Source organism: Rhinolophus sinicus, chromosome 17, assembly GCF_057876585.1.
Source record: "Rhinolophus sinicus isolate RSI-liver-muscle chromosome 17, RSI-T2T, whole genome shotgun sequence".
NCBI lineage: Eukaryota > Metazoa > Chordata > Mammalia > Chiroptera > Rhinolophidae > Rhinolophus > Rhinolophus sinicus.
Genome location: NC_142517.1, coordinates 208,077,708 through 208,092,713, shown reverse-complemented (window position 1 = coordinate 208,092,713; position 15,006 = coordinate 208,077,708). Strand labels below are relative to the sequence as shown.

General features: G+C 36.4%; 1 protein-coding gene across 5 annotated transcripts in view; it reads left to right on the top strand.

Annotated features, from left to right (window-relative positions):
- USP40 (ubiquitin specific peptidase 40) overlaps positions 1–15,006 on the top strand; it is a 71,752-nt gene that overhangs the window by 21,365 nt on the left and 35,381 nt on the right. For 3 of the 5 annotated variants that reach the window (XM_019739759.3, XM_088794277.1, XM_019739758.3), the window contains 8 exons: positions 438–545; positions 3,590–3,890; positions 6,705–6,786; positions 8,592–8,760; positions 10,528–10,612; positions 11,540–11,610; positions 12,297–12,616; positions 14,628–14,751. In XM_019739759.3, coding sequence (XP_019595318.3) covers positions 438–545; positions 3,590–3,890; positions 6,705–6,786; positions 8,592–8,760; positions 10,528–10,612; positions 11,540–11,610; positions 12,297–12,616; positions 14,628–14,751 — 1,260 coding nt within the window. Of the gene's footprint in view, positions 1–437; positions 546–3,589; positions 3,891–6,704; positions 6,787–8,591; positions 8,761–10,527; positions 10,613–11,539; positions 11,611–12,296; positions 12,617–14,627; positions 14,752–15,006 lie in introns of those variants that run through there. The other 2 variants (XM_074315292.2, XM_074315294.2) reach the window with 2 other exon arrangements.

Genomic DNA, 15,006 nt, shown 5'->3' with positions numbered 1-15,006 from the left:
TTAGGGATTCATCATAACGAATTTTGTTGGGGGGAAACATTTCTTCCTCTAACAGTCACTTCTTACTCCCTTTTAGAACTTGTTTATGCTTTGAAACATTCAGAAAAAACACTAATGATCCTTTTTTTTTGCTCTTAAATCTTCTAAAAATCCCACATAATAACAGAAATTCACCAAACCTCAGAATACTCTTTAAATATTGCTCTTTAAATGTTTAAGCTTTGACACATGAAAAATGTCAAAATTCAAGTATGCTAAACTGAGGCTAATCTACTTTTTAAAAACCTTTTTATTTTGAAATGATTATGGTTAATCCACTTACATGTTTGCTGTTAGAACCACCTTTAGCTATATAATCCTGTTGGTCCCTTTGAACTCTTAAAAGTTGCAGTTAGCTCAACAGATTTTCTTAAATGATTTTGTGTTTCTTTCATAAGGAGGAGAGTAATCTAATTCCTGTCGATCAGCTCGGCCAGAAACTCTTGAAAAAGATAGGGATATCTTGGAACAAGAAGTATAGAAAACAGCATGGACCACTGCGAAAGGTAATAGATGACATTCTTACAGAAAGTCCCAATGTCAGGAAATTGTATCATGATCCCAGAGACATGAATTCCTTTGCAGAAGGAAATTTAAATTAGGTGAAAATAAAATTAGTATTTTTGCTTAATGGTTAGAATTCAGTTATTACTTATTAAGTATTTTATCATAGAATCAAGAAGTAAGCATAAAAACGGGAGAGGGGGGTTAATCCCAACAGCAAAAAAATGTCACGAAGTTCATACCCTAAAACTTACAATTTGACTTATTGAAATGTCTTCAGGTATTCACCCGAATTTCCCTTGATCTTTCTTTTACACTCAGTTCTGGTAAACTTGGAGATCTGGTTTCCTTGGCTATAAGATTAGATGCAAAAATTGGTATAGCCAGAAATAAGAGACTTGACTGAAAACAAGGAAAACAACAAAATACTTAGTAAATATTTTGGAGCTATTTCTTATTGGAGTAAAGAGCTCACATAGGAGGTCACTAGTGTTTAAGTTCATCTTTTAATTAGGCCGCAGTTCATAAGTGGGTGTTAACTTAATGCTCCTGAATTCATAGAAGGTTTTAAGGTTTTCATTTAAAAAGATTGTCTCAATATTTTACTTTTAAGTATATTAGCTGTGCAGGTTTTTAAAAAACACATAAATACCCTTTATCAGCTTAAGAATGTTAGCTTTTATTCATAGTTGACTGACCATTCCATCTTGAGATTGGATTTTGATATCAAATGCTTTTTGTTTCATATCTGTTGATATGATCACATGGCTTTTCTCTTACTCTGTTAGTGTGGTTAATTCTGTTGACTGATCTTTTTAATGTTAAGCAAACCTTACATTTCTGGGTTAAATCACACTTGGTCATGATATATTTTTAGGTATTGCTATGTTCATTTGGCTCATTTTATTAAAAACTTGTGTCTGTATTTATGTGAGCAAGAGCCGTCTTTAATTTTCTTTTTTTTTGTAATGTCTGTCAGATTTTATTATCAGGGTTATACAGGACTTATAAAACAATTTGGGAAATATTTCCTTTTTTATATTCTAAGAAAGAATTTCACTAAGATTGACTATTATTTCTTAAATGTTTGATGAAGCTGTTTAGACCTAGAACTTTTTTGTAATATGGTTTTTAAATTGTAGTTTTAATTTTCTTGATTGTAGTTATTTAGGTTGTCTATTCTTGCATTATTTTGGAAAATTACAGTTTTTAAGGAATTTATCCTTTTATTTATGGTGTCAAATTTGTTGGCATAGGATTGTTCAAAATATCCTATATTATCTTTTTAGTGTCTATGGGACTTGCCTTTTTTTCATTTCTGATATTGATAATTTGTTTTTTCTCACTTTTTTCCCACCAGTCTTGCTAGTAGCTCATCAAGTTTATTAAACTTTTCAAAAAACAAACTTTTGCCTTTGTTGATTTTCTCTACTGCTCACCTGTTTTTATTTCATTGATTTCTGCTCTTGTTTTTAATTATTTCCTTCTTTTTATCTCTGGGATTTAATTTGATCATCTTTTTTCTAGCTTCTTGGGTTGGTATTTCAGCTTTTTTTAAACTTTCCTTTTAATACATGCTTTTAAATGTATAAATTTCTTTCTAAGCACTATTTAGCTGCAGCTATGTTTGACATGTTTTCATTGTCATTTAGTTCAAAATATTTTGTAGTTTCTTTGATTCTTTCTTTGACCCATGAGTTTTTTTGGAAGTGTGTTGCTTAATTTCCAAATATTTGGGGGATTTCTAGTTACCTTTTTGTTATATCTGTAAAGTGATTTCTAATTAATTCCGTTGTACTTTGAGAACATGCTCTTAGTTCTTTTGAATTTGAGACTTGTTTCATGCCTCTGCTTGAACTCTCCTCCTGGGCAGTGGTGGATTAATGTACAACTCACTCTAATTTGCTTCCTTTTTTTGAAGTATTGCATGCATTTCCTCCACTTTATGCCTGCTTTTGGTTACTCTCCAAAAGTTGTTTTCATTGTTTTGTCTAGAGTTTATTATTTTTATTAGGAGGGTTAGTTCAATAAAAGTTATCTGCCTAAAAGAGTTCATCTTCAACTATCAAAGAAAAAATAAGCTATACAGAAAGTTCATTACTCAAAGGTTTCAAATTGTTGGTATTTTATTGTACTTAAAACAAGTTAGCTGCAAAACTATTTTACTATCTGTTATACACAGTGTTGACAATACGTCTTTGTGTCATATGCCCTGTGCCCTTCTATTTGCGATAAAAATAATACTTTTGATTAGAAGGTTGGTATTACCATAGATTAGTACTTTCCAAGAGACAATATTCATCTTTCCCTAATGATTGATGAGCTCAGTGAATGTTACACATACTTCAAGTGCTTTTCCATGTAAAGCAAATTTATGCTGAGAGAAAAGGAGGAGATGCAAGGCCCATGGAGACTAGGGAATGAGAGGAGAGGGGTTTAGGGGATGGAGATGGGGGATAGGCAGTGGGAGGGAACATTTTTTTTCTACCTAACCCTTTAGCTAAAAGAACCTAAGAGTTTTTGGGATTATGACTTGAGCCTTTCCATGCTTTGATTTCCTGAGCTAGCCTGTCAACTTCCAGGACAGACAACTTTCAATTTAGCTAATGTTAAACAATAATTTAGGCTTATAATTACTACCTTATCCCAACAGAATTTGTCTGAGTCACTGGTTTTAAAATTACCTTCTATAGTGCTTCACTGTGTGGTTTTGTTTTGTGCTTTGTTTAGCTTGCTTTAAACATTTCACAACTGTTTGTTCTACCTAATGTTTCAGTAAAACTCTTTTTAAAATCAGTGTTATTGAAGTGTAACTAAAATATTTTTAGAATGTGGCATGGCAACTTTTTCTCTTGATATAACTATTAGATTATTTAGCAGAGAGAACTCCGACTTTCATTAAATGTTTTATTATGGCCTAAATGGCCAAAAACAAAAGTGAAGTTAAAATAGCTAATCACAGAAAGGAAGATGATGTTTTTTTAATCATGTCTAATTTTTAAAAACTTCTTTATTAACCTAGTATTTGTTTTTTGTTTCTGTCTAGTTCTTACAGCTTCATTCTCAGCTATTTCTGCTCAGTTCAGATGGAAGTACAGTTAGTCTATTGAAGAACTGTTCTCTACAGGCTGAGTTCAGTTTCCAAAGGAATGATCCGGAAGTTTTCAAGACACTTACTTCAGAATCCCCAGCATTAAATGACAGGACCTCCTGTCCTCACTGGTTTGATATAAATGATTCCAAAGTCCAACCCATCAAGGAACAGGATATTGAACAACAATTTCAGGGCAAAGAAAGTGCCTACATGTTGTTTTATCGGAAATCCCAGTTGCAGAGACCCCCTGAAGGTATGGAAAGAGAATGTTCCAGTTTGTTTCAGTTGATGATTAGAAGAGCGATATTAAATACTGTTTGAACTGGTACTCTTTTTAAAGGAGGTTTACCCTTGGAACATTTTAAAATATTTTTAAGCTAACAGTAATAAATACATGATGCCTGAAGGAATCCGACAGTCTATCATTTTTTTAAGATTATATATTTCTATTTAATATTTTCCCCACTTTAATATTATGAGGTCATTGTCAGATTTTCAAAATTGGATTTTCTTGGATGACATAGTGTTTTCTTACTATGTGGGCAAGTCTTTGTGTATCCTTAGGCTTGGCTCTGTCATTCAGCCATGTGGCCTTGGTCTTATTTTCATATATTCCATTTTATTTTTGTTTCCCTCAAGGTAATGTTTTCTCTGAGCAATTGAAATATCTTTGAAGCACTTTTTGTTGAACCTTCTATGAGAGTTAATACTATGGAGGTTAAACATTGAGACCCACAATGATAAATTTCTTAATTGAAGCCACTCACATGAATCAGTCTATAAGACTTTTTGATCACTTCCCAAAGTCTACTCAAAAGTAAAAAGAATGCTAACTAGGAAAGCTCTTTAGATTGAGCTATATCTGTGATTAAAGATGAGGATACTGTTCTTAGAGAAGGAGAATAGTGATCATTTTTATAAAGAATAAGAAAGCAGTTAATAATTTGCATGTGAGTCCAAGGAAATTAACTTACTGGATCTGAAACAGTTACATAACTATTTTGTTAACCAGAAAGGGCTCTGTATTTTTCTGAGGGGGAAAAAAAGATACAGTAATGATTCTGATAAATATATTGTCAAGCAGAATTCACAGTTATAAACATACATATTAACAGAAAGAGAGAGTCTTCAGATGGAGTATTGTCTTTTTCGTTAAATTGAATTGTATACATAATTGGAATATGTACTAAAGCAGTTTTCTAATTAGCCCAGGAATTGAAGAAAGGTCCAGCCAAAATCTTGATGGACTTTCTTGGGAGATAAAGGAATGGGACTTGACAAAATGATTCTAAAATTTACCCAAAGAGATAAGTCAGTGAAAATTGAAGAAGGGATTACTGAAGGACAATTTCCGCTGTCAGTCAAGTCACAATTACAAGCTATAGCAATTAAGACAACGAGATGCTAAGGCAAAAAGGTGGGCGGACCATTGAAATAGAGCCATAAGCCCAGAACTAGATCTGGTTTTTTACATTTTAATTCGTGATGAGGTAGCTTTTCAGATAAGCAGAGAAAAGGTGAATTACTCAATAAATACAACTGGGAAGTTGGTTAGTAGTTAATCACTTGAATTAGCAATTAATATAAACAAGTGATTATACTAATCACTTGAATTTACCCTTTACAATTATACTAATCACTTGAATGAAATTATAGCTCTTAATGTTCATGTAAAAAAGGAAACTTAAAGTGTATAAAATGTAAATGTTTTTCTGATCTTAAGGTAGAGAAGACTTTCTAAGCTTAAAAGCAAAGAAAGAAAAAAATAAGGAAAAGTGATATAAACCTTGAACAATATTAAGAGGCAAATGATAAGCTAGTGGGAAACAATAAAATATATGACAAATACAGTTCCCCTATCTGTAGAGTGCTCTTACATATATTCCATTGTCCTCATTAGTAAATTGGGAAAAGCATATAAATGAGCAATATACAGAAGAAGAAATAGAACAACAAATAAACTGGAAAAAAAAAAAAAAAATTTTTTTTTTCAACCTAACCTGTAATCAGAAACGTGAATTGAAACCACAATGAGATGACACTCTTTTCCAAGTTGAATATTACTACTAATCTGGTTCTTAACAGTTGGCACTTCCTCTACAGCTGATAGGTATAAAAGTAATACAACCTATTTAGTTGTATGTATTTAAAAATCTTGGGTGGGAGATGAAGGTAAGGGGGATCAAATATATGGTGATGGAAGGAGAACTGACTCTGGGTGATGAACACACAATGGGATTTATAGATGATGTAATACAGAATTGTACACCTGAAATCTATGTAATTTTACTAACAATTGTCACCCCAATAAATTAAAAAAAAAAAATCTTAAGCCACTAATTCTGCTTCTGCAAATTTGTCTTAAAATGATCAGAGCTGTGTATAAATATTTATGTTCAAAGATGTGTTACCCGCATTATTTTATAATAATGACTAATGGAAATCAACTAAATGTCTAACAGAAAAAGATTGGCTAGATCAGTTATGCTATTTATAGAATGGACTACTTTGCAGTCATTTAAAGCTTTGGAAAAATAACAATATATGAAATGAAAAAGCATGTTACACATTTGTTGAATATAATCTCATTTTGTAGCAAATTTAATTGCTTTAAAGAAGTGTGTGTGTACATACACAAGACACATTGTATAGGTATAGAAAAAAGACCAGAAGTATATAAATATCAAATTTTAGCAATATCTCTTAAGGTAGTGGGATTATATGTAATATCTATTTCTGTTACATGTTTAAAAATAATTTTCATAATTTTCACAGTGACCAGTTATTACATTTGTTACAGGAAGAAAATAGTGGGTGTTTTTTTAAGAAAGCATATCTAAAGAGAGTTGAAGAAATGGAATTCTTCTAGCTTGGCTTTCATTTGTTCTAATGTGTTCATTTTTCAGATGGAAAACTGAGATCCCAGGCAAATTAGTATTCACATAGACAGTTAATCGAAGCTTTTCCAGCTCCCAGCTCAGCCTTTTCTAGTTGCCCGCGCTACCTACCTCTTCAGCAACTGAATTTCGTTCAGTCAGCACAAATTAATGAAACGTTTTGTTCACAGCTCGAGCTAATCCAAGATACAGGGTTCCATGTCATTTGCTAAATGAAATGGATGCAGCCAACATTGAACTGCAAAGAAAAAGGTAATTTTAACTTTTAGAGTTTGAATGGTTTTTCTGCAGAATGAGGATCTAATTTAGGTCTTAAGTATTCAATAATGAAAATTAAAAAGGAAAAAGATCAACTAGTTAATGCCAGTATCTCTTTCACTGCTGAATTTTCATAGTGAAAGTATCTTTTACTTTGAAATTATCCTTACCTGAGAGTGAATGGAATAATGGCACATAAATGGCCGTTGCTCAGTGGGGATTGAAGCCTCAGAAAACTAGAGAAATCGATGAGCACAAGTTGAACTAAATGAATTGTATCCTGGCCTGGGTTATGCCCTTGGTACAAAGAGAACCTGCATGAAAATCACCCCTCCTATTTCAGTGTTTGTGGAGAAATGGCATGTAGTGACAGAAGACCACAGGTGGGCAAAATACACAGCAACTGTAGGCAAAAACCTATAGTGGATTATTAAATATTAAAGGGATGGTTAGTGAGAACTTAATGCTCTCAGCTTTCTCTTTTGAGGTCTAACCTCGGACCCTAAAGAACTGGTTCTTTATTTGCTCTCGGACACAGTTGGTGGGGTGTTGGGTTCCGGAAATGGATGTTCCATGGTCTTGCTGTGGATCCAAGTGGCTGGTTATGTAGCAGGGATGTGTTCAACATTTTTATCACTGACTTGAAGCTGGGGCGGCAAAATGGCAGGTAGATTGAATGGCAAACCAAGATTAAAGGAAATCCCAACAAAAATCAAGACACTGTCCTTGACTCCCGCAAGGGATGGTGGGCAGCACCCCCTGCAACTAAAATTGAACACAGCACCTTGAGCTGAGCTCCCGGATGGCTCAGTTGGTTGGAATGCGTCCTCTCAACCACAAGGTTGCCGGTTCGACTCCCGCAGGGCAGTGCCCCCTGCAACTAGAAAAAAAAATAGCAACTGGACCTGGAGCTGAGCTGCACCCTCCACAACTAAGATTGAAAGGACAACAACTTGACTTGGAAAAAAAAAGGCCTGGAAGTACACACTGTTCCCCAATAAAGTCCTGTTCCCCTTCCCCAATAAAATCTTTAAAAAAAAAAAAAAAAATCAAGACACTGAAAATATGAAAACAGAGTAAAATATCTTAAGCATGAAAAATAACCTGCACGAGTGGTATGGATTAGCAGGTATAAAAAAAAAACAAAAAACAAAAAACCCACAACCAACCTAAAATATTTTGTCAGCCAGCACTAAGCTTTGTAAATATGCATCAAAATAGCTAATGCTATCTTTGAACACAGTCATAGAATTGTGTGTGAGCACAAGTTGGTCACACGGCCTGCAGTGGAGTGTCTGGCGCACTGCAGGAAGCCTGGGGTGATTCAGAGAAGGGCAGGCATTGAGGGCTGCTGCCGAGGACACTTGACCTGGACAGAGGAGACTCAGGAGGATCATGAGATCGACCTCAGATACTTTATGGGAGAGCCTGTGGGTCCAGTGGAAGTGAGGTTGTACTCAAAGTTTGTAAATCTGTTTGTAAACACAACACAATTATGAGGAGCAGGTTTCTAGCGTTTTGTTTGTAACTCTAAGCTCAGGATTGGAAAATTTCAAGTGTCAGTTACCTGTTCAGAATAACATTGCACAGTGTACGTGAAAACCTGTTTTCCTTAGAATTCCGGGTAACAAGCTGAAAGTTTGCTGTTTATTGAGAAACTAAAATGAGCCATTTTGGAGCATGGAAGGAAAAGCTGTTAATTATAATTACTTAGGTGTAGTGAAGACTTTGTATTGTAAATCAAATGCTTTTGGTTTGAGATGAAACATAGCATCTATATTTTTTATGCCTCTTTAAAGGGCAGAATATGATTCTACAAACAATGATTTTGAATTGCATCTCCACGTGGGCCCTCATTATCATTTCTTCAATGGGGCTTTGCACCCAGTCTCTCAAACAGAAAGTGTGTGGGATTTAACCTTTGATAAAAGAAAAACATTAGGAGATCTTCGACAATCAGTATTTCAGGTAATTTAGTCTCATTTCCTTTCAATTTAGACATTAAGGTCCATCTCAAGATGGATTCCTCTTCTCAAAAATCCTATTTAGGACACTTCTATTTATTTTTCAAAGCTGCGTAGGAAAATCCTCCATCTGCCAGCTCCGTGGAGGGGTGGCGCGGATGTCCTCCCCTCGCCTGCAAGTCTTGGCTCTGCACAGGCAAGCCTCTGGTCCTGCCAGGAGGTGTCTCGGGAGAGGCAAGCCTGCTCTGTTTTATTTGGGGGAGAGAAAGAGTACCAGGTGGTCTCCTTTTTGGAAAACAAATGAAAGAGAATTGTTTCTAAAGGGAGTGAAAAGATAAACACGTGGACTAAAACCAAGAACTACTGAACAAATAAAAGTAGCTAACTTTTCTACCTTTCAGTACAGAATAGCATTTATTAAGAAAGATTCCTAAGTGAAGGAAAATAATCTACTGGTCTCTAGGAAAGGCAAACATGGCTGTAGTCATTGTTTCCAAATAATTAACCAGTTGTGTTTTAATGACAACAGTGCTCTTTGTTTTACTTCTGAGGAGCATGTTAATTGCAGCACTTGGCTCTGTAACCTCATGAGGGCAAGCGGACTGACCCCATTGGAAAGATGAAGAAATTGCGATTGAACTGTGATTGCCCGGATCAGACTTCTGCTCGGTGGTGGAACTAGGTCTCCAGCCCTGTTCTCCCAACGCTTTCTTTCCTCTTAATCTCATGTCCTCACTCCACACTACTTCCTGATCAAGGAACAGGGAAATAGAAAATGTACCTTTTTTTTTTTCCCAGAAATAAATGAATTTTCTGAAAAACTAAATCAATTACCAAAATTATTAGCTTTCTTTTGATTTTCCTCTTGTACATAGAAAAGCAGGACAATTTCTTCTCTAACTTTAGTTGATTTGACTGTTATTTAAATGTTGGCTCAGTATCAGGATTTCTAAAATTGTCTCGTATTTCTGAACTTTTGCATTAAAAGTTCATTCCTGAGCTAGTCCTGGCAGTGTTGGTATAGGTGGACTTGGGGGTCTGACCCTGTCTAGGGTGACATTAGGTGACAAATGGAGACCTTTAACTGCATAGCTCTTATCTTAGAAGTAAGCCACTCGCAAAGGCTATGATAGCAGCAGTTAGCTAATCACTTGTAAATGTGGAATTTCTTTCTAAGAGAACTATCTTGCGGTATTGTGGAGAGAGACTAAAAAGGACTTCATCTTTATGGGTGATGTTAATTTGGTGAGATTACCACAGTCTCCAGAGTCTTGGATCTAGAAACTTAAAAAGCAAAACCCTGGTAATCTATTACACTTCGTAAATTTACAGTGGGAGACATTCCTTTGAAGTGATGAGAAATCAGTGTGTGTTCAAGTCCTTACTGCCTTTCCATGAGTGGCACTGATTAAACAAATCATATTTGCTCTTTCGGACAAAGATTCCTGAGCTGGCACGGGGATCACTTTGCCTGTGATAAAAGGGGACCTCCCGTAAACTAAGCAGAATTGTTTCCGTGGTCGTTGTGCTCTTTGTGTATGCCAAGTATTTCAGTCACTAATGGATGAGTTTCACCATTTTGGGATTTGACTAATTTAACAATGATTGATGTCTTCTTCCTCAGTTTGATGTTGGGTGGGGATGGGAGTATTCATTTGTTTGTTCCCTGTATCATCTACATATGTAAATTGGCACATTGCTCATCCAATGAAAGGGGAAGTGGTATATGTTACTCTTCATTGTTCTCTTTTCTTTCATTAATATTCACTAGCTGTTAGACTTTTGGGAAGGAGACATGGTTCTTAGTATTGCAAAGTGTTTACCAGCAGGACTTCACGTCTACCAGACACTTGATGGTAAGATCAATATTAAGACACAGCAACTCATTTTATATATATTTATATTTTTGTGGGGCTCATCTGTGATTTTCTACTCTTGGCCCGTGTTTCCTCGTCCCTACTACTTTCTTAACTATGTAATTTATCCGATTTATAATGTGTCCAATTTATGTAATATGTGAAATTTTGCTAACATGGAAACATTTTATATTTTCTGATATTAAAGCTGCCTTTCCACCAAATTACTTTTTTTAAGGCTTTGGAATTTTTTTCATATTAACACAAATTTTTAAGCAAAATGATTTGGAACCATTTGAATCTTATTTATATAGCTTGATTTTTTTTTTTTTTTTTTTTTTTTACCCAATTCTCAGCTTCACAAATGTACTCTGAGAGTTTTAAAGTATTTATTTCCTTTAAATGACAACAAAACAATAATAGCAGTCACAGTTGTAACATTTATTTTGTACTTCACTGTGCCAGATACTGAGATAAGTGTTTTATGTAAATCATCTCATTTGATTGTCCAAAATTCTTTTATCCCCATTTCATACGCGAGAAAACTGTTGTGTACAGACTTGAAGGACACACAGCTAATTAGTGGTGGAGCTGGAACCGGTTGAGGCCTAGGCTTTATTATTACTGTTCACAGTGTCAAGTACGGTTGACCTTTATATTAGCTTTTTTCCTGCTCTCATGCTCACAACGCTTATGTAGCAACATGGGGAAATAGTTATATAACGTGAAAAGAAAATAACTGAAGAGCGTGATAGAAGGTATAAAGATAAAAATAATATAATAAGCATAATTACTGCCTTTAAATTTTGTTTTTCCTTAATGGGAATGCTTTTTCAAAGAAATATTTAAGTGTCTCAGCTCTTTCTTTAGTTAAATTGTTTCTAATAGTCACAGTGAGCGTTCTCACTGATAATCTCATCTTCCTAGGAGATGACCTGACATTGTGTGAAGTGGAAATTGCTGATGAGGAGGACATCTTTGTATGGAATGGAGTGGAGGTAAAAAAGTACTGAAGAAACAGTCATGACAGTTTCGGATGTTTTACAAGTCATTGTAATGAAATTTTACTCAGCATGTGTGAAAGTAATTAGGTATTAGAAAACTGCTGAAATATAAATGTTAGGTACAGACAGTAGCAGTTCCATGTTAAAGAGCTATTTCTTGAGTACCTCCGTTGTACCATGTGTCAGATGCTGTATACAAAGGTAAACAGTCTGAGTTTGTCAGGCGTTCACGTGTAATCGCACTAAGATGAGGGCCTGCGCATGTGCCCTGTGGGAATTCAGAATAGCTATGGGGGGCGAATAGCTATGCTGAGTTAGGGAAGGGAGCTGACGTGGAGGAGCAGAGTGAGTGTTCTGAGCCAGGACTGGGGTGAGGACCATGTCAGCCACTCAGTAAACTGTCCTTGGTGTTTCCAGGGCTTCATTACCACCCCTGAGGACTCATACATCTCTGTCTCCACTCCAGATTTCTCTCCTGAAAAATAAAAGATGGCTAAGAGAAAGTTTCAAAAGAAAAATCTAAACTTGGTTTTCTGATACTTAAAAGACACTTGTGAATACTTCACTTCACTTGAAAAAATGAGAATTATTCTACAAGAGTAATCTTTTACTGCATTGTCATGTTGACTTAATTTTGGCAAATGTGAACTGTACTAATGGTTGTCTCGATATTACTGTAGGTTGGTGGAATCCAGATTCCAACTGGTAGTGACTGTGAACCTCTGCTTTTAAATGTTCTTCATCTAGCAACAAGCGCTGAAGGAGAAAAGTGTCAGCAGCTGACAGAATCTCCACAGGTCTTTCCATCTAATGCAGAAGTAGGCTCTGTCTTCACAGCCTTAGCAATCCCAGTAGGTGCCATCTTCCTCAGCAGCACTGAATGCACAAATGAGGGCTGGACCGCCATTCCCCAGGAAGACTGGAGGAAGACATTCCGAGAGCACGGCCTCACGAACGGAAGCTTGGTTCTGATCCAGGATTCCAGTAACAATAATAACAGGTAGCTCGCCAAAAAGAGAATTCTTTCTTATTTTAATTACAGTGCTATCTCATAGAACCCTAAAGCTTTATTTTCATAATAAGAGTTAAATGTTTCTCTTTAGTTCTAGACATTGTGTTCTATATATTGTAAGTGGGAAAGTTCTAAATAGGCAATTTGGATAAAAAGATATTGTACTGGGATTTTTTTGGAGGGAATTGTGATAACTGAATAATATAAGTATAGAGAAGATACAGTCTAGATTAATTGGCTATAAAGCAGAATCCTACCAAATGAATTGATTAGCACGCATTGTAAAAATGAAGACATGTTCTCACTAAGAAAGTTCCTGAAAATTTTCATGAGGGTGGTATTAGATCATGGCTAAATTTGTCTATTTTGTCATGAGAATCCTATAAAGCAATTCAGTTTTTCATCACAGTCCTTTTTATGACTTTTGAGACCTCCCAGCTGCCCAGACAGGGCAGTTACATGGAGAGTGGTGCCCTCAATCCTGTAAATCACATTTGACGCTCAGAAATGCTGCCTCACTTCATTTTTGTTGTCCATGTCTGTGACATTGTGTAGAGTCGCTTTCTGGGGTCAGTGTGTCATACACTGTAACCCCCCAAATTTCCATCTACTGAAGACTAGGTTACGAGCAGCAAATCAGTTGCCTCCCTCATCAGTGCTGTGAGTGCACCTAGATCACTGTCTCTGGGTTACGATTAGTCGTGGCTGTGACACAGAAGCGGAGCATTTGTGAACTGTGTTTATTTTGTATAACACTTACCGCGATTGCTCTTTTGGACAGATGTTTTCCATGCCATGTGTATTTAATAAAGCTTATTAAGTATTTTTTTGTAAGTAATATACATTTATTAGGACTTAGGAAATACAGAAGTGAAGACAGGGCCTCCCCACAGCACCCCGGCACCACCCATGCACGTCAGTCACTGTTAGCTAACAGTCTGTTGACGTTTCCTGCCTGTGCTCCTGTGGGAGGCAGTAGGCATGGTGGGCAGGGAGCCAGCGGCCTGGCTTTGGGTCCAGCTTTCTCACTCCTAACAGTGTGACCGTGGGCCAGTTACTTCACCCCTCTCTGTTCACTTTCTTCTTCTGTAAAATGGGGATAATAATTAGTACCAACTTCATAGGATTGTAAGGATTGAACGAGTGAAGTGCTTACAAAGTGTGCACATAGTAAGTACTAAATATTTTAGCTGCCGTCATCATCCCGTGTCTCACTATTTCAAGGTGGCATTGAGGGAACGTCTTTGTGCTTGAAACTCCATTGTGTTTAGGCTTGCTAACTTAAGGTGGAGTCCCACAGTGGAGTAGCTGAAATCCAGAGTACACTTGTGGTTCAGGGCTCGGGTACACACTCCCCAAGAGGACTTCTGCTCGCCCGTTGTGTGCCTCTGCGTGAATTAGAAAGAAGTCATTCTTTCCTCACGTTCCCTTATACTATATGTAGGCACGTTTTGATAGAACAGGATGCTCTACTGCCATCTGCTCTCATAAAATAAAACTCCATCATAAACATACAAGTCTATGATGTGAATGACACGCCTTAGATGTGGCACTTTTATGCAGCGTCGGTCTGCACAACTGTCCATGGCTGTCCTCTTAGGAAACTTGGTCTAAATCCTGTGGGTGGGTTTCTGGCACAAGCGCTCCGTGAAAGCCCCCTAGAGAGGCCCATGTGCAGGCACAAGTCAACAGCGGTTGGTCAGTTAAACAGTTCTCTTGGAAAGGTGTGGCACAGATGGTCTGTAGACGGCAAAGATATTGGGAGTCATGAATATGATCGGCTCCGCAGAATACTGCCAGCACTACCCTGAAAAGACAGCCAACTTCCACGGAGCCGGCTCCACGGAACGTGATCACCTTTAATTACGTCACGTTAAATTAGTCACTTGCTGAATTGTAGAGCTGGTGCCTAAGGAAAAATAATTCATTTTCTGATCCTTTCTGGTCCTTAAAAGTGCTGTATAAAGACACATTTTTAAAAACATCTTTTTACCTACAGTTTGTTGACCAAACAAGGCGAATGGATCACTACTGTGAATGAGACCAACTGGATCCAAGTTAAAAATTTATGCCAATCAGAATCTGAAGAGGAGCACGTTAAAATACCAGCAACTGCTAACACAGTGAGTGGGTTATAATTCACGTTTGGTTGACAGCTTTTTAGTTAACTGAATTTTATTTAGAAAGTAATGCCTTAAACTTTCAGAACAGTCTCATTAGACTTCTAACTATTAAGAAATCAACTTTTTATTTTTAGTATTTAATTATTCCTCATTTACCTAGTATTAGTCTTTGGCATATCTCAAGAAAATATGTGCCCTTTTTCCCTCCAAAACCTAGAATTAGAATGTGGGAGTTAGCTATTATAGTACATGGGA